The sequence below is a fragment of the Rhinolophus sinicus genome, chromosome 8, assembly GCF_057876585.1.
Source record: "Rhinolophus sinicus isolate RSI-liver-muscle chromosome 8, RSI-T2T, whole genome shotgun sequence".
Taxonomy (NCBI): Eukaryota; Metazoa; Chordata; class Mammalia; order Chiroptera; family Rhinolophidae; genus Rhinolophus; species Rhinolophus sinicus.
In genome coordinates this window covers 72727867-72751927 of record NC_142508.1, presented here as the reverse complement: position 1 = coordinate 72751927, position 24061 = coordinate 72727867, and the positions used below count along the sequence as shown (strand labels likewise).

Genomic DNA, 24061 nt, shown 5'->3' with positions numbered 1-24061 from the left:
CCAGGGTGGAAGGGGTCGATGGGAGGACGCTTTCGGAGGGTTTCCTTTTGTGAAGTTTGCGGTTTAGGTAGCACGGATGGGAAGCAGACCTTCCCCAGGGAACACAGAAATGCCTCGGGGTCGAGAGATGCCTCAGAGAGAGGGGATGGGAGTTGGGAGCCAGAGTTAGCGGATATACTCCGGAGGCCCGTTGTGAAACATGGGTAAAGGACTTGGGGAGAGGGGATTGCTGGGCTGTTCTGGGAAGAAGAGAGCCCCATCCCTGGGAAAGCCCCGGTGGGGAATATTGAGAGGGTAGCGGGAATAGCAAGACCGTTCTCTCTGGAGACCAACCGGGTGTCTTAAGCACAGCATTCAGCTGCTTCTGGGCTTAGTGCAGGTAGGGTGGAGGAAGTCCCTCCCACCAACACTCCCTGCGTGACTTTAGATCAGGCCTTTGTCCCTACCTCCTGCCTCAGTTTCCCTGTCTTTGGGGAGGGAGACCAAGGCAGAAATGGTCCACTGAGACTCTGCGGTTCTATACTTTCTGAATGAGGTTGCTCTCCCTGGAGTGTACTTTGAACTTGAAGGGTTGAAAGTGTCTGTTATTGACTGAGTGGAGTCCGGCAGTTGTCCAAGCACCTCACCTACCATCTACTTCTCTGTAGACAACAGACTTAACCTCCTTAGATCTCTTCTGTAAAATGATCATTATGTGAAAGTACTTTACATACTACAAGCAGTGTGAAAGTAAAGTACTTTCTGGTTACTGTCCAGGAATAAAAGCGAAGGCACTTTCTAAACTGTAAAACAGTATGTAGATGTAATGGATTAACATTACTACAGTAGTGTTGACCACCTATGGAGTGCTTGGAGCCATATTGTACTGAAAGCTTCAAGGTTCACAGCTTTTTATGTCATTATATAATCTAAACCTATGGTTTCAACCAACCCTTACTTAGATGGGGGTGGAGGGATTTCCACTTTTTGCTCTCAGTTTTAATTTACTTTGGACTAATGATGACCCTGGCAGGAGGTAGCAATATAATTTCCTTCTGGAAGTTTTTCCCTGATAGCTGAAATTTCCTCCAATTAATGTGGTCGCAATAATGTAAACTACCTCCCCTTTTCATACACACACACACACACACACACACACACACACACAGATAGTGAAGATCTTGCTTCCTCCCTCAGTTGTGGCTTTATAAATGAAACCTTTTTTCCCCCAGGAATATTACGCCTTCCTATAGTAGTCCCACGCTGCAGATTTTGAGGCCCACTAGCAATTGATTTTAAATTTCTCTTCAACAAAGGTTCTGTTTTTCACCATATATAGGGTGTGCATTTCCTGAGATGACATCTTGCTTTGTAGCTCCCTCTGTGAGGTTATAAGATACTTTCGTTCAGGTGTGACATTTTCCTGGTGGTTGGTTAGTGGCATTTGTTAGAGCTGGTTTTCCAAATATTCGGTAATTTGTGATTTTTTTTTATTAAAGATTTTTATTATTGGGAAAGGGGAACAGGATATTATTGGGGAACAGTGTGTACTTCCAGGACTCTTTTTTTCCAAGTCAAGTTGTCCTTTCAATCTTAGGTGTGGAGGGTGCCGTTCAGCTTCAAGTTGTTGTCCTTTCAATCTTAGTTTGTGGAGGGCGCAGCTCAGCTCCAGGTCCAGTTGCCGTTTCTAGTTGCAGGGGGCACAGCCCACCATCCCTTGCGGGAGTCAAACCAGCAACCTTGTCATTGAGAGGATGCACTCCAACCAACTGAGCCATCCGGGAGCTCAGTGGCAGCTCAGCTCAAGGTGCTGTGTTCAATCTTAGTTGCAGGGGGCGCTGCCCACCATCCCTTGCGTGACTCAAGGAATTGAACTGGCAACCTTGTGGTTTAGAGCCCACTGGCCCATGTGGGAATCGAACTGGCAGCCTTCGAAGTTAGGAGCATGGAGCTCCAACCTCCTGAGCCACCAGGCCGGCTCTAACTTGTGATTTTTGAAGTTTTTGTTTTTTGTTTTTTAACAAAAAACTGACTTGTATTTCCTGTTTTTCTAATCTTATATTCCATGGATCTCTTAAAAAAACGCTGTGGTGATTTTGTGAGCTTTCTGATTTCCCAGGATACATGTTGTCCTGACCTACTGCTTATGGTCTTTCTGTGACCTGCTTTTTGCTGTTTTCACAAACCCTTCATTATTTTTATACTCCATGATTATTTTTAAATTATTGATTATAGGAAGTATTCTAGCATACTCTACATGGACTTTTTCTGCTTTGTCAGCAAAATAACTTTTCACTTAGTAAATTGGCCAAGAATCAAGGGGAAATAAAAACTGAGCATTTTGTGTAATAGTCTGTTACTCTATAGTGAATAGGGAAAGAAACAACACTGAAGTATATTTTGACAAGAGAATAACAAAAAATTGTTGTGTGTTCCTGAAGTGCATTTACAACAGTCTGTTTCAACTCATGAGTCAGTCTGTCAAGAACTGCCTATGCTTTCCCTGATAATGAAGTAATTTGTTATAAAGAAGTGAAACGTCACTCTGCATCCTTTAAAATATAACTCTCTTTGATACTCTAATAGCTATATCGTTTGAGAAATTATAAGGAATTCCTGAGGATGGTAATTACTATTACACCATTTTAAATTGGAGATTTTCTGTGTTGTGGTGGGACATTCGTAAAGTTAGATGTGATAGTCACAGGGTTGCACTACAGGTGGGAACCACAGTGGAACCAGTAATCTATTTCAAGAGTGATTTGGGAGTAGTAAACTATCAATTTAGCTTCTCTTCAAATATTTGACATTTTCAAGGCATTTCCCATTGAATTTGGGTAGTTTTGTTCCTGGTATTCAAATTAGAAAATTGAAAAACAGAATAGTCAGAAAGTAATGAATATCAAAACTTGGGCCACAGCCCTTAGGAGGAGATTTTTACAACTTTTAGGAGTGCAAAAGAATGAGCATTTTCCTTTGACTTATCTATTCCTGAAATAAGTCTGCTTTTGAAATAGTTTTTTTTTTAACCAACCTATATGATTAGAAAAAATATATATTTGTTATATTTTACTCTCAGTGTCCATTCCAAAAGGGAATGCTTGCTGGTTAAATATGTAAAAGTATGTTTAATTGTGGACAACTGTGTGATATATACAAGGCTAAATGAAATAAAGTAGTGGGGCTCTTAGAGGATATTCCCCTTTCTCCCTTTCTGAGCTTTTGAAAACTAAGAATGCATTTGAAATAGCAAAGAATTGAGGTACACCTTAAGAAATGAACCCTGCTCGTAGTTTTCTTACTGCATGAAATTATAGTTTGCAGGCATAATTTCAGGGGTCCTAAACCCATCAAATAGAAGTTTTGCAGTACCTTACTTGGTAAGTTTATTTTTACCTTATAGTTTAATGTTTCAGTGTTAGCTTTTTCTTACCCCTTCTACCTTCTGAAGAATGTGTTTCCTGTGCTCCCTTAATACACTGATTCTCAAAGTGTGACTGACTCCTATCCTGCCCCACCTTGTGGGAAGTACAGCAATTTTTTCTGTTCTTATTGCTTCATAGTTAGTTGTTCATACTTACATATGCCTAAAGGCTACTTATTCATAACCTAACAAGTGAATTATTAAGGATTACTAAAACATGGTATTCATAAACCAAAACTAGCATCACATTAGAGTTTACTGTTGTCTTGAATACCTCTGTCTCCCAGGAAGTCTGCCCTGGGAAACTTGGCACCGATGTAAAGCTTCTTACGTGGACGCTGCAGTATTCAGGAAGGGTGCTTATTTGGGATGCATCATCAGTATCATGTCAAGTTGATCTTGATTTTCCATTGTGCTTCCTCTTGTGTTTTGGCTTGTTTTGTTTTTCATTAGAATTACTATTAGCTTCTTTATCAATTTAATTTATGGGCTTCTGGTTAATCTTTCACTATGGTTGGGGATATTTGTACCAACAATATTTTGGCTTATAATTTAAGACCTGACTGTTGCAATGCAAATAAGTCCCCCGTACCCCTTTTGCTAATGCTGATAATATATAGTCACCTAAAAACTTGCTCGTACAGAAATACTGGAATGTTACTAAGTTCCTTTTCCACTGGAAAAATGGTGGAGTGAGAGGTCTCCTCCTGGTGGAGCCGATACGTTATCCACAGGCTTCTGGTGCGTACTGTATTATGTGTAGGGCACTCAGCGTTTGTCTATTGCTGTCCTTCATCCCTTTGCCAAGAGCATGAGGGTCCTTTTTACATCTTTGCTCAGTGCCTGGCATGTAAGCATTGAATTCATATTTATTGAATGATATTGTCTCAGTTTTTCAAAGTGATAAATATTTTGGAAACATTTTCTGTTTTTACAAATTTTAGAATAAATTCACTTAAAATAGTTACTGAGTACCTGTTAGATTCCAGGTATCCAATCGAATGTTTTCAGACCATTTTAAGTAGATCTTATTAAGGAAAGTGTTGCTAGTCATGCTGTTTATACATTTTGCTTGCTTTGTGTATAACAAATCCTTATCCTTTAGATTTATGAAATCACGGGTTTAAATAACACATCTATATGATTTCATGTTATTTAATCTCCTGGGGGAGGGGGTGGATCCCAAATAGTGTTGAGTATTACATGTGTTTTTCTCCTTGTGTAGTATTACAGCCATCATTAGTGCTTACCTCAGTTTTCCCTTAGTATTTCCTCTTTGGGTCCAAGGCAAATTTTTCAATCTTTGAGACCAGGCAGGGATTATTTACTTCTCCATTTTTTAAATTATTATTTGCTTCTGGAAATTCCTTACTCTATCACAGCCCTAGATTTTATTTTTAAATACATTTTTTGAATGCTGCAAGGATTTGTCTTTTTTGTACTGTTTCATGTCAGTACTCTAGTCTTGTTTTGCCAGAAGTCTCATCTGACCAGAGACACCACTGCTACAGCGTTAAAAAGCTCTCTGCATTTTAGAGGAAGCTTTTTCCAGCTATTCTTTTTCTAACAGTTCAACAAGAAAAATTATCGGTTTTCCCCCTCAAAGATGTACTTTTTTAAACCAACCTCCAAGCATAAGAGAAGTATTAGAATTATCCAGTGCTTTTCTCAGACAACTTGAAGGTTACAATCCAAGGGATAATAGTACCCTGTGTGACTTAAACCTCAAGTGGCCATTGTCACTGCAGATCATTTTGGATTTCTGGGTGACATGTAAAAATATCAGAGCGACCTTTCCTTTTGGGGGAAAAGTGAAGTTCCATCCAAATACCAGATGCTTTAGAGTCTAGAGACAAAAACACTCGTGTAAAAACGTCTTTAGGTGGTTTCTGTTTCAACTGGCTAGTGTACTCTTGATATATAATACACATTTCTTATCTATTGCACTACCAAATAATCAATCTTATCTTCCAAGTTTTCCACCATTTAAACACAATCTTCAGTTAAAAAAAAAATTCTGGTCTTTGAGGTATTCTGCAGGATATTTTTTTTATTTTTTTTATTTTATTAAATTTATTGGGGTGACAATTGTTAGTAAAATTACATAGATTTCAGGTGTACAATTCTGTATTACATCATCTATAAATCCCATTGTGTGTTCATCACCCAGAGTCAGTTCTCCTTCCATCACCATATATTCGATCCCCCTTACCCTCATCTCCCACCCCCCATCCCCCGTTCTGTAGGATATTTTAAAAGCAAATATATTTCTAGGTAAAGCTCCCTGTCTTGATAGGGTCTGAGTTACACAGGTGTATGCATTTGACAAAACTCAGCATATGTGTGCTTAACACTTGTACATTTCATTATATGTAAATTTAATCTCTAAAAATGTATTGAAGTTCAGTTAATGATATGTAGGCTGAATTATTTAGGGGGAAGTATACTAATGCCTGCAATTTACTTTGAAATGCATCAAAAACTCAGATGGATCAGTGATGGGTAGAGATGGATAGATGTGTGATAATGCAAGTATAGTAAAATGTTAATGGCAGAATCCAGATGGTGGGGTATATGGATTTTTGCTGTATAATTCAATTTTGCCGTGTACTTGAAATTTTTTATAATAAAATGAGGGGGCAGTAAGTATGACACAGGAGGTTTCACGTATAATACTCTTAGGAAAAAATCCAAAACATATTCTAATGACAGAAAATCATTAAATATCCAGTCTATTGCATATTGTTACTATTCATGCTGTATGATTTAGCCTTTGAGGGGTGGGGAGTAGATTGGAAAAAATGCTGCATCCTAGAAACTGTTTAGGAATGATGAGGTGAAGATGACAGCAATAGTAATTTCATGCCCAAAGTTTAGTTTTTCTTCCTGTGCTCATTCATTTAACCAACTTCTCTTTTCTTGGCAGCATAATCCTGCAATCTTTATATTCAGAGAAAAGAAAGTGTTCTTAATGTCACTGAACGGTATTATGATTGAACGCAAGCAAATATTTGAAGAGATGAATCATTGATTCCTGGACCATTTGTTAGAGAGGATTAGACCAGTTGGCCAGATGTCTCTTGTGGTGAGCTGTTTATGATGGTAGAGGTCTGTGTTTTGAATACCAGACCTCACTGCTTTAGCATTAAACTTACTGAGAGCCCAAATTTGATTTTTTTTTTCCTCTCAGAGCGCCCTTACAAAGTATATAAAATGTAAAAATCTTATAATCATTAATGATACCAAAATGAAAGGAATAGTCTTTTTTAAAAAGGAGTCAAAATTAATAATACCACTCTTCATAGAAATAGATTTGCAAAGGAAATGTTATGCTCTTGCAGCAAAATGGCTATGAACAGTATGATGATTTATAAAGCATTACCATTGAGTTGGTGAGAAGTTTTTCTACTAAGCAGTGGCAGCCAGTGGTATCATTATCATTAATTCAGTTGATAATTGCCACGGCAGTTGTCACAGCCACAGATGTCATAGTTGTATATATTTAAATTTTGTGACTAGCTTTTCTTTGGTCTCAGAATTGACCATCTAATATTAAGTAGTCTTCAAAGCTAAGGTGAAGTATATAGGTATTACACATTTACGTCATCTCTAGTCTTACTCATTTCCTCTTCCATTCAGTCTGTCGACTCTTGGATTGACAGACTTGGATAAGCAGGGAACCATCTTGGTTCACTGTGATGCTTCATAGGGTGGATATGGTGGGACATACAGGGAGCTGTTTTATTCATTGTGTTGCTGTGCATACAGTTCCTGTGCACTGTACATAATCACTAATGGATGTAATTGTATTCTAATGGTTATTTTGGCTGACTTCTCCAAAAAACCATGTTCAAAGATAGTCTCAATTCATTTTGCTGGAAAGGGCAATTAATTTGTTTGACCCAGTAGAGTCACCCTTTAGTGTTTCAGTTTGTCTGTTCTATCAGTAGTAGGTCCTGCCTACACTGCCAGGTTCTTTGTTAGGGTCTATAGCACAAGGATTCCAGACCTTCCCACCATCAGAATCACCGAGGGAGCTTTTAAGAAAACACTTGCTTGGACCACATCCTAGAAATTCTGATTCTGGCTATTTGGAGTAGAACCAGGAATTGGCATTTTAAGAAGTACCTAAGCGATTCTGATGCCTGTCACCTTTGAGATGATTGAGCTACAATCCCTTCCAAGGTTCTTTGTCTAACAGGATGGACAAGTCAAAGTTATTTCAGTATAGGGCAGAGGAGTTCTATAAAAGATAAGTTGTTCAGCTGTGTTAGTTCTCCTAAGTCAGGTCTTACTCCAGAGTCCCCAGCTCCCAGATTATTTAGTTACCTCTCATTAGCTTCATGCTCAGGCTCGTTTTATAGTATCTGGCATTTGGGGATCCAGTGTAAATGTTAGGCACTGTGCCACATGTTTTACAAGTACTATTTCAATTAATCCTCATAGTCGTACTGTGAGGTGTAAGAACTATTACTATCTCCATGTTTTAAAATGTGTCTATTGTCAGGGCCATTAGAATGCGTACTTGTAAATACTGCAGGGCTGGGACCAGTGCCCAGTCTGACTGCAAAGTCCGTGTCCCGTGCTGTAGGTGGCCTGTGGCATCCTGTACAAGAGCTGTAGGCTGAGTGTTACTGTCTTAAAACAATGATCCTTGGAAAGTGGGCCACATAATGCTTTTTGGAATGAGATAAAGGAAAACTAAAGTGTAATTGTTTACCTTGGTTACCCTGTCTTTTGCGTAATGTATTCACAATTTGTTCTCCGAGTGACAACCATTTCCAGATGAGAAGCTATACATTTTTTAGTGCTGAATAAATCTGAAAGATCATACACTTTGTTCATTTAAGTGCCCTGCCTTTGGCTGTAACCCTCAAAAGTACTCTGTATGCTTATTTCAGAAATTTTAAAAAGATAACAGCTCTGATTTTTTCCTTGTATATTTCTTACTTTTTCCTTTGAAATGCCTCACAGCTTCTCCCACCTAATTAACCTCTTCTTTACATCATTTTACAGCTAGTCTTTAAAAAAGAAAATCTTTGATTTTAAAATATTTGAAAACTTTTTCTTTTGTTTAATTTCCTCCTCTAATAAAAGTTGACATCAATTTCTGGGTCATTTAAGGAAAATGACTTGGAAGAAATTGACCTGAGCTACACCTGAGTTCAATTTGGAACTAAGGGGGGAAAAAAAAATCAAACAATTCTTCTCACCTCCAAATTTAGTCAGATTCTTGAAACTACCTGTGGGTACTGGGTATCGTCCATTTACTTTGAAACTGTACTAAATGGAAATCTGCATAGATGCATTATTCTACCTTCAATTTATATAAACCTTAGCAAAACTTTGGGGGGTAGAATAAAGTTTAAGAATTTGAGATCCAGCAAACTTCTTTTTAACCCATTGCTTCCCTCACAAGCATTCCCAACACTGTTTCTTGTTAATTTTTCTAAATAGCTTTACATAAAACTGTAACTGTATAGGATTCCTCACTCCTCTTTAAGGCTTGTTTTCTGGGACTTAATTTCACCTTGACACTCTCAAATCCTTGCTAATTATTTTTAGTACCTGATTGGTCTCTCTTCCTCAGATATGTCTTCTCCAATTTAATGTGTCTGGTTGGATCGAATCTATTATTTGCATATCATGCCCATCCCAGCTTCCGTACCGATTGTGGAACGGCTCGGAGCTTTAGAGAAGCTGGAGGAATTCCCTTCTGCTCTGGTCACATTGATGCCTCATAGCAGTTGGGCTGAGAGAGCACTTCGCCACGAGGTGAAGATTTCCCAGATAGAGTTCCCTTGTACCAAATCCTGGACCACTCCCTTCTATCCCCAAATAATTATTTGGTTTAGCCACAGATGTTTACAGCAAAGTGGCTGAGAAACACTGATAATCCAGAGTATGGATTTCTTATATAGCCTTGAATAGAATGAGAGAATTACATATACTGGTGTAGAAACGTGTTAAAGGGAAAAAAGCAAATCACAGGACAGATTTAGGGCATCAGTCTAGTTTAAAAAACACAAGGAATGGGCTATGAAGAAAACCTTTCAGAAGAGAGCAGAAAAGAAGCTTTTCTTTTCTGTGGACATATGCAACATTTAGCTCTTAAAATGAACGTGTACTTTTTATTTTTAAAAATTAGCAGATAAAAATTTTAAATATAAGACTTTAGGATTTTAAGAAAGTGCGCTAGTGGCAAACCTGCCTGAAAACCTTGGATTCTTTACCTCGTCTCATCTGAATTATCCCAACAGTGCCGTCTCTGTGCACTTTCTGTGAGAAGTTCCAGAGCTTTGCTCCTTAAATGTTGCTTTTGGCCTTTCTCAGAAACCAGCATAATTTATAAGATCAATAGAAATTTATACCAGGGACCCTTTAAAAGAGTTATTTCTGATTTGTCTCCTTTCCTTTTAAGCATTAAAATCTCTTGGTTATCTGCCCTCTGAAGGGAATTGTACACCCTGGTCTCTGCAGTAATGAGAATGGTATTACGTCAACTCTTTGCTGATTTAGAATGTATTCTCTTTTAAAAAAAACTATTTCCAGCTGAGGCCTTGCATCATGCTCCTACCTATACTTTAGTCACATCCTTTTAAGTACAACCTCCAAATTTTGAAGGCAACCTGACTGTTTAGGGGGAACCAAGAACATTTGTGTTTTAGTTGCCTCAGCCATTGCTGTCTTGGTGTCTGGAGGGAGATGTCTGTTGCCTCTCCTCTCTCCTCTCATCCTATCCCCTCCCCTCCTCTGTCTCTCCCACTCTCTATATAGATTAGATTAGATTAGATATATGTAAAGACTTTTTATCCATCTCTCTCTTTTTCTTCTAATCTATCCATCTCTCTATATATAGATTAGATTAGATTAAATATATGTAAAGACTTTATCCATCTCTCTTTTTCTTTTTATCCCCCCCCCCCCCAATGAGCAGTAGTTAAACTAGGCACATGTTTAAAAGAATTTGCTGTATACATCTGTCCACAATTATGGAAGTAATTTTTCTCTTCTAATCCCACCAAATTATACGTTTTATTTATGTCTATTCCTAAACCACTTCTCAATAAAGGAGGATTGAATTGTAAACAGCCAAATGTTGGGTGGAGACTATACACTAGTCTCCATTCCTTATATGTCCGTTTGCATCCTTATGGGTCCTAATTTCCAGGTCTCAGCATGATTTTTTCCTTTTTGCTACCTGCCCCATGTGAGTCTCCTTCCAAACCTTCACTTCTTTCTAGACCTAACCAGATTTTCTCAGCTTAATGAAGAGCTGGTTCTAGCGTTAGGTTTTTTTACGATAAACATACTGTGTGGGCTGAGAATGTCAATCCATGGATTTTTGGAGGGCAGAGACTGTGCCCTTTTCTCTCAGTGCCAGGGTGGTTCCTGACACCAGGTGCTTAGTCAGGATTGTCAGACACAGATAGTTGGTATAACCTTATTCTTAGCTGGGTAACAAACATGTTGTACAACAAACTGGTCATTGTGAAAATATAACCTTGTGATATATATTTGCCTTTCCCAAAACAGAGTCTTGCTTACATAACAGAAAAACTTGGTTAAGTATTTGTATGATTTCTGTAAATTCTCAGGGGAGCCTCCAATGGGAAATCTCTGCAGTTTGGATAATTTAACTGGAACACTCTATCCTTTTTATTCTTCTTGATCTCAAATGGGTACTGTCACATTTGTATCGTAACTTTTTTTTAACAACAAACATCTGTAATTAGATATTTTATTTGAAACATTAAATTTTCTCACACATGTAAATTAAGAAAGGAGGCAATTCATTTTTTTATCCACAAAAGGAACCCTTGAAACAACTGCACTCATTCTTCTAATGTACTTCTGTATAGATAAAACCACACATGCTTTTTTAAAGAAATCAGTGGCAGCTCCTGTGGTTTACAAGGATATGGCTTATCAGTAAACTTTATAATATGATATAAAGGAATTATTGATTGTTAATTCTCTTATGCAGAGATATTTCTTTGTCAGAAACCTATAAAAAATAACCTGAGATGATTCTTCACTGTAATCCTAATGTCTATAAAATCAAAGCAGGGAAGTTTGAGTAATTAAGTGACCAAGAATCTTTGATTTATTTTCCTTTTCTTTTTCTTTCAGAACTGCTGCTAGATGACCAGGATTCCCTGTAATTGATAATGTTGGAGATCAACTCGGCAGTTGTTTTCAGCTTTCAGTTGTTGAAAACAAATAGGATGCAAGTTCCCCAACTCCAGATTATGAAAACAGTACTTGGAAAACAGAAAACTATCTAAATGATTGTCTTTGGTTGGGCCGTGTTCTTAGCAAGCAGAAGCCTCGGCCAGGGTCTGCTGTTGACTCTTGAGCACATAGCCCACTTCCTGGGCACTAGAGGTGCCCCTGCTGCCATGGGGAATTCCTGTATCTGCCGAGATGACCGTGGAGCAGAAGATAGTGTGGACACCCAGCAGCAACAGGCCGAGAACAATGCAGTACCCACTGCTGACATGAGGAGCCAACCCCGGGACCCTGTCCGGCCCCCAAGGAGGGGCCGAGGACCACATGAGCCAAGGAGGAAAAAGCAAAATGTAGACGGGCTAGTGCTGGACACACTGGCAGTCATACGGACTCTTGTAGATAAGTAAGTATTTGCCTCCCAGTCACCTCCTATGTAATGAAAAGCCTTCTGCCAGGAACCATAACTGTTGGATTCCTTCAGTTTGTAGGGTTTATTCGCCAAGCCTTTTGCTCATAGGGTAAGGGAGAATATTTTATTTCTTCTCTGATGGCAGAGGAAATTATAAGGTTTGATGTTTTTACTTGCTAACATCTGCTCCTGTCTGGAAATGTCTAAACATTGCCGAGGCAGAAAACACTAATTAAATCTGTGGTCTTGATTAGGAACTGTGAAGACCGTTGAGTGAGTTTCTGTTGCAGGCTACAATAGGAAAGGTTTCACGAAGACTCCCTCTTCTATTGCTTGCCTATATACTCCACTGACCAGAGATTCAAGATGAGTTGTTGTACCAAGAGCATGGCTGCAAGCAGCTGCTGTTGGCAACATGAGAACATAGAGAGTTTTCATCTTCCTCTCTTTTTTATCTCCCTTATTTGGCCCTCTTAGGTCCATTTGGGAAACTTGTAAATTGAAACTGCATGACACACCTGTACCTGCTTTGTTTTTTCCCTTGCTGTGTTTAACTTTTAAATACAAAACCCCAGATTGAATAACAGTGAAATTAAAGGGCATTGCTCAAACTGAAAAAATATTTCACTGTATAAGTCAGTAGTTAGGAACAAAAGTTTTAGAACCATGATGAACCAGGGTTCAAATTCTGGCCCAGCCCCATAACTAGCTACATGACACTGAGTAAGTTACTTCTGTAAGCCTCCGATGCCTCATTTATGAAAGGGGAATCATACTTTTCTTACAGAGATTACCATGTTATATATATAAAGCATCTAGTATAGTGCTTTGTGCATGACAATTGTTCAATAGATGATAATATTTTTTATAAGTTATATCTGTGTTCTTTTTGCCTTGGGGTCTGCTAGTAAATTTAAGTATCTAAAAATTTGACAATCACATTTATAAAAACCCAGTTTTGTTTAGTTCCTTAAAAATTACAGCATAAAGCAGTGTATGCCTGTGCGTATTATTCTGAGGTGACTTTTTTTCCCTCATAAAGATAAACTTGTTGCACATCTTTCTGTCTGCTGTAGAACATGCTGGGGAAAGTGGTTCTTACAAATATTCTTCATAACCAGTTCAGAAACACTTTCCTAAGTTTATTAAAACCAGCCTTTGAAGTAGTTCTGGTATCTGAATTAATGTAATATTCATATGTTTGTCGGAAATACCTATTGAATATAAATTCATGCCATTTATATCCCCCAAACTCAAGCAAGGGGGTGGAAGCTGTAGTATAAAGCTTCTTCATAGTGACGTTTATAACGTACTGTAAAATTGTAATGAACAGTTGTCCTTCCCAAATAAGGAAGTATACCACAAACAATGTTATCTAGGAAGCCTATTGGAAAAACAGGTACTGAATAGACTTTGCCATATTTTTAAAAAAGTGATTCAGAGAGTGTGGGAACAAGGTAGGGCTTTATTTCCAAGCTTCAGGAAAATACTACAGATTACAAGTGAACTTGTTGATAAAGCGAGGCAAGTGGTGTACATTTGAATAATGGGATCGCTTTTACCTTAAATCTGTTTGTACTGAATGATAACTCTTCTGAGAATGGAAAAATAAGGCGGGTGTAGAGCAAATGTGACGGGCCATAATGGAGAATATAATGGCTACACAGCGTTCAGACAGTTTATAAACATAGTTACATAGCTTATTTTTTAGAAAGTACTAAAGAAGAAGAATTTCATAACCTGTAAAATTTATAAGCTGTTAAAACTAAACATGAAAGATAGACAGATGGGCTTAGTAAGAGTATACCTAAAAGGATGTGCGCATTTAGAAGATGATCTGTATTTACTGTGCTCTTCTCTCTACTTGTTACTTAGGAAAGCGTGATGTTGATCTGACAGAAGAGCACAGTTCCTAATGTCATAGTGAGAGAGTTGCTATAGGAAATACACTAATTTTAAAATCATTTTGAAGTTCTATTCTTTTAATTTTTGGGTAGTGACTTTATCTTCAGATTGTTTATGGTATTAATGTTAATTACTCTCATTAACATTAATGTAGATGAGAACTGTAGTTCTCTGTAGTTGCTGTAGAACTTCAATTTGCAGACGCCTCTTAAAGGAAATTTTTTTCCGTGTGTGTGTGTGTGTGTGTGTGTGTGTGTGTGTGTGTGTTCTCTCTGTCTCTCTCTGTCATTCATATTTTCTCTCTCTCTTCCCATTTGATCTGTCACTATCACTTTTGTTGTTGTCTCCATCTGGGTCCCAGGGACCTTCATTCTATGACTGAACCTAGAATTGATGGTTCTGAGTTCCCATCCCACTGTAAGAAGCCCAGGTCTTGCATGGCTTTCTCTGCCTATTTTTGTCACAAGAGACTTAAAACAGCTTTATACCAGTTTTAGCTCGGATTATCATTCATAACTGTTTCAACTCCTTTTAAGGAGAAGGGAACGCTGTCCAGGCTTCTCCATCCTTTTCACAAGTGGGGTTTTGGTCCCAATTACCTACCTGGCAGGCATAGAGCTCCTGGTCACCTCTGTCTACTTTCCTGGTCCACAGCCTGGTAGTCCTATGACTTTAGCTCCTGCTGCCTCCCAACAGAAATTTCTGCTCCATTTTTGTTCTACAAAGAAGTTTATTTTGTTTTTTCAGTGTGGGGATGTGTTTGTCTTTTAAGTGAATCTGCATAGAATTGAGGTACTTATATTCCGTATTGGTTGCTGACCCTGTCATACTTTTATTATTTTTCCTTTCTTCCCTAATTCCATTATCCTCGTTACACCCACCTCCAAATATCAGTGGGTAAACCAGTCTAGTAAAGTTATGTTCTTCCAATCTGCCTGCCATATGCTTGTTTATGTCTGTATAGCAAGTTTACATATAGTGTTTTTTGTGATATTTTAAAAATTTACATAACTGATACAGTTATATAAATCTCATTGTTTTTTACTTCTCTCAGCTTTGTGTTTGAGACCTATATTGCTGTTTATAAAACTACAACTGCTTCTGACTGCTACAAAGTATTCCTTTGTATGCTTGAAGGTACTATATTTTGTTATCCTATAATCTGCTGATGGTCACTTAGGTTACTTCCAAATTTTTGTTCCTACAAATAACACTGCAGCAAATAGCCTTATATGCATCTATTACCTGTGTCATAGTTTCTCTAGCATTGTTGAGTATATGCATACATAATTTCCTTATTGCCAGATTGCTCTCCAGAAATGTTTGTATCTGTCTGTTAAAGTATTTAAAACAATTCTTTTAAATAAGACTTCTCCCTATTATAAAAGGACACAGGATGTGAATAACCAGTACCTAGTGAGTATCTGAAATGAATTTAGCAATTCCCCTATCACGAGGTTATTCTGCGGATTAAATGATTGAAGAAAATAGTTATTATGGGGTTTTTTTTTTCATTGTGAAACAGAGAACCACAATGTGTATGTAAACAGTAAGTGGTGAATATATTCCTTAAGTAATTAGATTTAGCATTGTTTGATGGAAAATATTTTATTCTTTATTGAAGTTTTCCTAAAGCACCTAGGATTCCTGGTATCACAGTTTGAACACCCACTGAACTAAGGTGCCTTTTTATAGAGCAAGTGTCTAGAATATTAAATAGCTCCTTGATTAAGTTTGGTTTCTTTTTCTTCTCATACCATTTTTTTGAAGTTTAAGTATAAAATGGTATTTCCCAGAAGAACACTTAAAAATGAAGCTGTTTCTGTAGACCCTTGTTTCTGTAAGTCCTCAGTTGGGAATGTTATCTCCCTTGGCATTCCTGTGAGGTAAGTATGAGGAAGGTGATGTTGACCTCTCTGGCTTGTCTAGTGGCTTTGGGCCTCTAGTGGTGATGCTGAAGGTAGGCTCTGATCTCTGGGTTTAGTCCTGTGCTTTCACCTCACGCCGCATGGCGGTCCTTTCGTGTGCCCTTCTGCTCATTTTATTTGTAGGCTATCATAGGCAATGATCTTTGCAATGAGCACATGTGATGTGCATTTGTCCTTACAGATTACAGCTCTGGCTGTCAGCTCTGGCTGTCTCTTCCATCTCTTTCTCTACATTGTCTTCATCTATGTTCGTTTCTTATTTCTCTTTCTAGCCCCATAATTCCAGTGTGAACTTTTATTTGAAATTGTCATTTCCTATTCAAGTTTGATGTCTTGAATGTTTGTTTTTCAGTGATCAGGAACCTCCCTATTCAATGATTACATTGCACGAAATGGCAGAAACAGGTATTTTTAAAGTTTTTTTTTTAATACTTCCTAATGAATTAATGATTATGAAGAAATGTGGCCACTTTTTTTTGAAATAAAAGTTTCCAAAACTATTGAACACACAAGACAAAGAAAAAGTTCCTTAGTGTATAGAAATTTTCCAATACAAGGGTAATAATTAATAAGCACTGTATATTGCGTCCTGAATATGTAGCTCCACCTCTCAATAGTAGTTTTACCTCACTGAAGTTATTATAAGACAGATTTTTTGGCATTGACAGATCTTTGACCATAGCTCTTCTAGAATGGGAAAGATAATTTTTTGTCCCTCAGTTTCCTAAGTGTCATTTTGAAAATAGAGCTAACTGCTTCAGATACTTAATCTTCTCAGTTAACTCCTATGCCGTAAACAAAATGTTAAAAACTATTTTAATCATATTTTGAGAACACAGGACCCTGGCTTGAATTTTCTCCAAATAAAGATGTCCAGAAATCACCAGCTTCCTATAAGTTAGGATTCTCTGACTCTGTCGTGATGACTAGCAATTGACTGTGTCCATGGCAAATATTAGCTGCTTAAAAGCTACAGGATGAAGGCCCAAACGGTTTCTATTTTAATGTAAAGTCATCTTGTCTTATAAGTTATATATTTTCACATTTTTTTAAATAGTACTTCCATCGTATAATCTTCTTGGTTTGCTCTTAGATGAAGGATGGTTGGACGTTGTCCAGTCTTTAATTAGAGTAATTCCATTGGAAGATCCTTTGGGACCAGCTGTTATAACATTGTTACTAGATGAATGTCCATTGCCCACTAAGGTAAGTTAATAGTTATCATTTATGGAACTGTCATCTTATACTTAAACACAGGATGAATGACCACAAAGAACATGTGATATAATGCATTTCTTCTTCATGCATTTGGGGTTTGTTTTATTCAATATTAATTTCATTATGTAAACTTGTTTTTTGTTACTAATGAAGTGCTACATCCTCTTATCAATAGCTTACTATAAAGCTTTAGTTTAAAATGTTAAAAATGGAAACATTTATATCTGAAATGCAATCTTTGTTTGTAAACTAGAAGAGAATGTTCAGTTGCTGAGTGGATTTTCTTACGTTTCTCTAAACAGTTTCCTCGTAACAACATTTTAAAACATTTTCTACTAAGAGAAAAAACTATTATGCTGAAAGCACTTTTGAGTCTTACTCAAATTAAAGATTAGTATAACTTTGATTATCCCTTACATAGAACAAAAGTATCAATCTTTTCATTGCTTTATTCCATATGTTCTATGGAATCTGTTTTTTAAAATTTTGCACTCTGGCATCTTTCATTGGTTTAAGCCTCAGACAGTTAGTCCCAACATGGAAAAACATGGACAGAAAGGAAAAAAATCTTTGGCCTGGTTACTGATGAATTGACCTTTGCCAAGGCCTATGAGAGGTTTCTGTTATAATTTGCCTCAAAACTGGTGAGATTTGTTCTTGCTTGGTTAAAAGAATTTTTTGAGTAATTTTAAACATCACTAGGCCCTATTGTTATAAATTATAGTGGCATTTGGGTAGATTTAGTCTACCCAAATGAATAATGATTTAATGATTCAAGACTATATGGCACATGTTTGACACAACTGGTGCATTTTGAAAGAAATGGAATCTAGCAATTCATGTAAGAAAACTTTCAGGTTGATCAAATAATAGTTCCCAGCAATAATGGTGTTATTGGGTATATTATATCATTTTTGTATGGTTATTCTGAGATAATTTAACACCTGGTTATACCTTTTGTCTAACAGAATTACTTTGGGGGACAAAAACCTAAGTAGTATATTTATCAACTATACTTGTTCATTTTTGTTTTTAGGATGCACTCCAGAAATTGACAGAAATTCTCAATTTAAATGGCGAAGTAGCTTGCCAGGACTCAGGTCATCCTGCCAAACACAGGAACACATCTGCTGTCCTAGGCTGCTTGGCCGAGAAGCTAGCAGGTAACTCTGGGAAGCTCCACCAAGGAAGACCTTAAGTTGTTTGACATTAAGGGGAAGGTTGCACTACAGGTCTTTGATCAGACCTGCTTTACCATAGAGAAGTGTCTCAAAAAAAAGAGGAACAGGGATAACTGGGAAAAAAATTAGAGGCCACAGAGGTAATCTAATTTAGCATTGAGGATATTTAGTGGGAAATTTAAAAGAAAAAGTTTTACTTATTTGCTTTAAAATTAAGAATAGGAGAAAAGGCTAAATTCAGTATAATAAATAAAGATTATATATGTACGTGTATGTATACAATGTACAAATGCACACACACTTTATAAAATTTAGCTAGGTAATGGAGATGCACAGGGTAGGGGAAGAGGAAAAGGAACTTTAGATTGGAGCAATTCCTGAGAAGCAGCAGATATTTAACTTGTTTATGAATATTTTAGGAAAGTTAATGTTAAAGTACAGGTGAATAATTCAGCTAGTTATATGATACATGGTAGACGCAACAATGGATTAGAAATCAAAGCACATGGATGCTGGTCCCAACTCCGCTGTGTGCTCCCCAAGTGTCCTGGAGTAGGTCACTTCACTTGGGGGCTCAGTTGCTTAACTGTGAAATGGGGATAGTACTATGTCCTGCCTCAGAGCACTAGGCTTGAATAAGATAATACGCGGGAGAATACTATGTAAAAGAGTTCTACCAAAATAATGTTATTAGTAGTTACTGATTCAAAATAATATGGCGTATTTAATTATATTCAGTGTTTGTTGTATTCGTCTAGGTCCTGCAAGTATAGGTTTACTTAGCCCAGGAATACTGGAATATTTGCTACAGTGTCTGGTAAGTGAGACATCAAAGCTAGTTATTTTTAGTCATCTAGAATTGTGCATTTTTCTCAAATTGCCAGCTTAGCCACTGGCACAGAGAATGGAATCAGTTCTAAGTTTTATTTGCAGGTGTTTCCTGAGTGTTTATTCCCTCCTATGTTTAAAAAAAAAAAAAAAGTGAGGGTGGGATAGGAATTTATTACAAGCAAAAACAGCTGAGTTGGTCTGGTTTTAAATTTAGTTATAAGATAGCCGCTATGATTGGCTTTTGTGTGTGTGTCCTTAGAGTCTGCCAAATGGTAGGCAGTAGGGACCTCCCCAGTGGAAACAGAATTACTTGGCATTCTAAGCCAGAAAACCCTCAGGTCAGATTCCCATTGTTTATAAATCTCTGTTCCTCCTTCCCTCCTCCTTCCCTCCTGCTCTTAAAACTGTTGCTGAGGATTTATTTGATATATTGTCTGCGAAGCTTGTGGTTTGCTGCAGCTGTGCTGTCAGATGTCTCACACTGCTAGACTGCAGTCTTGACTGGTCTGTATTTTTTAAAGTTATTTTTGCAGGCCTAGTGATCATTGGCCTTTTTCAAAGTCTGAAAGACCTTATTTTTCAGTGCCTGTATGAGATGTACTTAAAATACTTAACACTGTGTTAAGAAGCACTCTGGGGATACAGAAGTAACATAGCAGTCCTTTGACGTCAAGAAGTTTCCAGGTTAGTTGAGGGAACAAAACTACTCAGACAAGACAATAAGCCTCCATTTATGACAGGATATAATAAGGGCGAAATCACTTCTTTCGGACTGAGTGCCATAAGAGTTCTGAGAAGGTGGTTGAGAGGTGGGAGATCTAGGTGGTGAGAGCTGGGACAGGCTCGGGAGACAGGCTTCTGATGAAGGTGGAACCTCAAGTGGGTCACACCATATAGTTAGGATTTGATTGTGCACAGGGGAGGAAAAATGGGTTTCTTGGCTAAGGGCACATGACCAGCAGAAGCTCAGAGGTAGACAGAACTGTATTCCTGGCATATTACAGAGAATTGTCTGGTCAGAAGATAGTGAACAGAGATAGGAAGACATAGACAGAATAACCAGGAAGGGAGGGCTCAGGGCCTGAAAAGTCAGACAGTAGGATTGAGAATGGACATGGCAGGAAGCAGGGTGCTGAACAGGCTTGGCAGCAGGGGAACATGATGGTTAGATGAGCTTTGCAGAACTTACTTGGGCTCCAGGGAAGTGAGTGGAATCCTCTGATGTTCTAGAGCTTCTTTGCAGGCTCTTAACCTAGCTGTGTGAAAGGATGGCTGTGAGATGTGATGTTAAGCCAATAGGTCTTTCTTTAAATATAAACATGTGGCATGAACTTAAATGTAACTGAAAGAGCTCATTTGTTGCTCTCTCCCACCTACCATCAGCATTTATGGAATTCCTTTCAGAGAACAGATTGAAAACTAAGCCATTAGTTGTTAATTTCATTATTATTTTGGAACATGACAGTGATGAATTGTTCCTTTTAGGGTTGTGAATAAAAAGTCATTTTTTGCCACAATTCTAGGTTTCTGTTTGACTTGCTTAAACAAATATAAGAATCAGCTTTATTTTATTTAACAAAGCCCTAATATAAATGTTACTAAGTAAAACAATAGTGCATTTAACAAGATACTGTTGAAATTTCCATATCTATAAATGAACCCAGTAACCTGGTTCTTCATTACTAACAATATTAGCAAATGGATATTCGAGGACTTGAATGAGTACAACTTTTCTGACTGCTCCAACAAAAATCTACCACAGACTGGGTAAGACGAGGAAGTGGATAACTTGCCGCCTCTGCAGGGAAATGATGTTTTTGTTTTTTGTTTTTTTATCTTTTGTTGTCTTTCAGAAGTTACAGTCCCACCCCACAGTCATGCTTTTTGCACTTATCGCACTGGAAAAGTTTGCACAGACAAGTAGGTATAGTGACTTCTTGCACTAATGATCTTACATATCGGTTGTACGTATCGGTTGTTAAAAATCTTACTTTTCTTAGTTATTGGATGAGTTGATGCTTTGAATCCCATCAAACGTGTACATTCTGTTTTTGTCTGTGTAGACACCTCAAAGCCAGTGAGATGTAACAGGGATATAGGCAAGCGTTTTCTCACCTAAGAATCAAAACTTGGTGACTATGATTTTAGTGATGAGGTTGCTACTTTCTAGAAAATATCAGCGCTCTTGGGCTATGTCATTACTCTAGTTTCCAAGTTCTCTGATTGCCTCTCCTCACTTGTGTCCCCACCACTAATTTGCCCAGTAAATCATCTTACTCTTTCATGGTTAATTCAAGGTTCATGTCTTTCCAAACAGGTGAAAATAAACTGACTATCTCTGAATCCAGTATTAGTGACCGGCTTGTCACATTGGAGTCCTGGGCTGATGATCATGATTATCTGAAACGTCAAGTTGGTTTTTGTGCCCAGTGGAGCTTAGACAATCTCTGTGAGTAGGAAATGTCCTTTATTAAATGCCTGTTTCCATTCCCAAACCCTTTTCTTATATAGGTTCACTGGTCTTCAGTTTGTAATAGTGAGTGTGAGTCTCTCCTTATAAGATCTTCTACTGGGAGGTTGGCTGTATTCTAGCAGAAAAGCATTACAGGGACCCTTCAAACAAGAACTATATGAAATGCTTCTAATTCCAGCACTCTCCTATTCAAAAACTTTTGCTGGTTTCTTTGTTTCCTGCTGCATCAAAGCTGTTAATCAGATCACACTGTCCAATCAACTGTTCCCCATGCAAACTGTCCTACACCAGGTCCCAATCATTCCCACCTCCGGGCCTGTGCCCCTCATTTGGAACTCCCTCTCTCTACTCTTCTCCTTGTTTCAGCTTTGTGCTTCAAAACCCAAGTCATGTCTTGCCCACACAACGAGGGTTGCTCCTGACTTTTCTCTTTTTCTCCTCCAAGGAGAAAACTATACTGTAGCCTCCCTCCCCATCCAAGTTAGCACTGTAGTAAAGCACAGTTGGACGTGTGACCCCCTGCTCCTGCCGCAGCTGGGGAGTGCTTAGTGCACAGCCTGTGTAGTGCCAGGTAAAGAATCATTCTGAAAAAGTACAATTCAGATTTGTTGCATGCAAAATATAGGCAGACCTCTTTTTCTGCGCTTTGCTTTGTTGTGCCTCGCAGATATTGCATTTTTAAATACAAATTGAAGGCAAGACCCTCTACTAGCAAAAAATTATGACTCACTGAAGACTCAGATGATGGTTAGCATTTTTTAGCAATAAAGTATTTTTTAATTAAGGTATGCACATTGTTTTTTAGACACACTACTATTGTCCACTTAAGAGACTTCAGTGTAGTGTAAACATAACCTTTAAATGTACTGGAAAACCAAAAAAACTCACGTGACTCACTTTATTGCAGTATTGGCTTGACTGCGGTGGTCTGCAACCAAACCCGCACTATCTCTGAAGTGTGCCTGTAATGGATACAGGGAACGGAATCATAAACGTAGCAGGGCTGCCTTTCCTAGCTTTGTTTGATTAATCTTCATATGGTAGTGGAGCAGGAAGCCAAGGTTATCCATCTACCGATTCTGCCATCTACGAGCACTTCTGCTGCTTGATGAGAATGGCAGCTAGCCATAATACTAGCTTTTCCCCCACAACAGCCTGCCTTAGAACCATGACCACTTTTCCTTTTGCAGTTTTGAAAGAAGGCAGGCAGCTGACCTATGAGAAAGTGGACTTGAATAGCATTAGGGCCATGCTGAATAGCAACGATGTCAGCGAGTACCTGAAGATCTCGCCTCATGGCTTGGAGGTAAAGCTTCTGCAGATGGACCATTCGGCGGGGAAACCCTTGTTCTTAGTCTCATGCCCTGCTTCTGAACAAAAGCAATTTCTTGCAGAGTCGGTGAAAGTTTATTCATTCTCTAAGCATGGTTGGAAGTGGGAGAGAGGGTGTTCAGGACATTATTTACTCCTTTATGTCCCACATAGTGCTGTACATACAGGAAGCACTATAATATTAGCTGGTTTAAATGCGTCTGTTTTTAATCTCTGCTGTTTTATTCAGCTAAAGGTACAGACTAGTGTTTCTAAAAGTAGCCCTTCCTTTTTTTAAACCCCTCATAGCCAGCTAGATTCAGTCTAGTGCTCTCCCTTCCCATGTATGTTGGAAATGCTGCTGGTTTTGTGGTGCAGGTTGATGAGAGAGCTGCTTACGTACAGGAAGGTACTGTAAGGCACCAGACATCACGATCAAAGAGCTGTTTGAAGAATGACTGCAAACAGCTCTTTGATCTTATATATTGCCAAATGCTTCGTGTAGTTCTCTGCTTTCAATTATTTTTACATACTGCATCTTATACCCTTCAATAGCCTTCTCTCCCTCCACCGTAACAAGTACAGGTTAACACAATGTTTATGCATTTGTAAAAGATTGTATTATGAGAGCAAAGCTCTGTAAATCAGTATTTAAAAATGAAGCCGTAGTCTTCACTAATTCTCACTGCAGCCATCCTTCAAGTCTTCCAATCCTATTAAAACTCCCTGGAAATAAAACTGTAAAATGGAGTTTGCTTCATTCAGTTTTGCACTTCTTGTCACAGAGGGAGCACAGAGAAGGAAACAGTAGTCCACCAGAAGCTTTTAACAAGGAAAAATACAGTGAACCTTCTGGGCAGTCAGTTATCCTTGGTGGTCTTCAGGCATTAATGGTGGACTGTCATGCTCTTTGGTTTTGCCAGGCTCGCTGTGATGCCTCTTCTTTTGAAAGTGTGCGTTGCACCTTTTGTGTGGATGCTGGGGTGTGGTACTACGAGGTGACAGTGGTCACTTCTGGCGTCATGCAGATCGGCTGGGCCACACGAGACAGCAAATTTCTCAATCATGTGAGTACCCTGGAGAACTGTGCCAGTCGGGGCAACAGTAGTTTTTTGGCAAGTGGGTGGAGGATACTTACGTATTTTTGAGATAGGTTTGCACAATAGCCAT

The 24061-nt window shown here is 38.3% G+C and overlaps 1 protein-coding gene across 3 annotated transcripts in view; it reads left to right on the top strand.

Annotated features, from left to right (window-relative positions):
* RSPRY1 (ring finger and SPRY domain containing 1) overlaps positions 1-24061 on the top strand; it is a 41580-nt gene that overhangs the window by 555 nt on the left and 16964 nt on the right. For 2 of the 3 annotated variants that reach the window (XM_019754250.3, XM_019754258.3), the window contains exons 2-10: positions 11537-12038; positions 16230-16282; positions 16971-17083; positions 18132-18258; positions 19035-19093; positions 20961-21027; positions 21425-21556; positions 22771-22886; positions 23815-23958. In XM_019754250.3, the coding sequence (XP_019609809.1) occupies positions 11692-12038; positions 16230-16282; positions 16971-17083; positions 18132-18258; positions 19035-19093; positions 20961-21027; positions 21425-21556; positions 22771-22886; positions 23815-23958 (1158 nt within the window). In that variant the 5' untranslated portion in view covers positions 11537-11691. Of the gene's footprint in view, positions 1-6334; positions 6489-11536; positions 12039-16229; positions 16283-16970; positions 17084-18131; positions 18259-19034; positions 19094-20960; positions 21028-21424; positions 21557-22770; positions 22887-23814; positions 23959-24061 lie in introns of those variants that run through there. The other variant, XM_074314833.2, reaches the window with a different exon arrangement.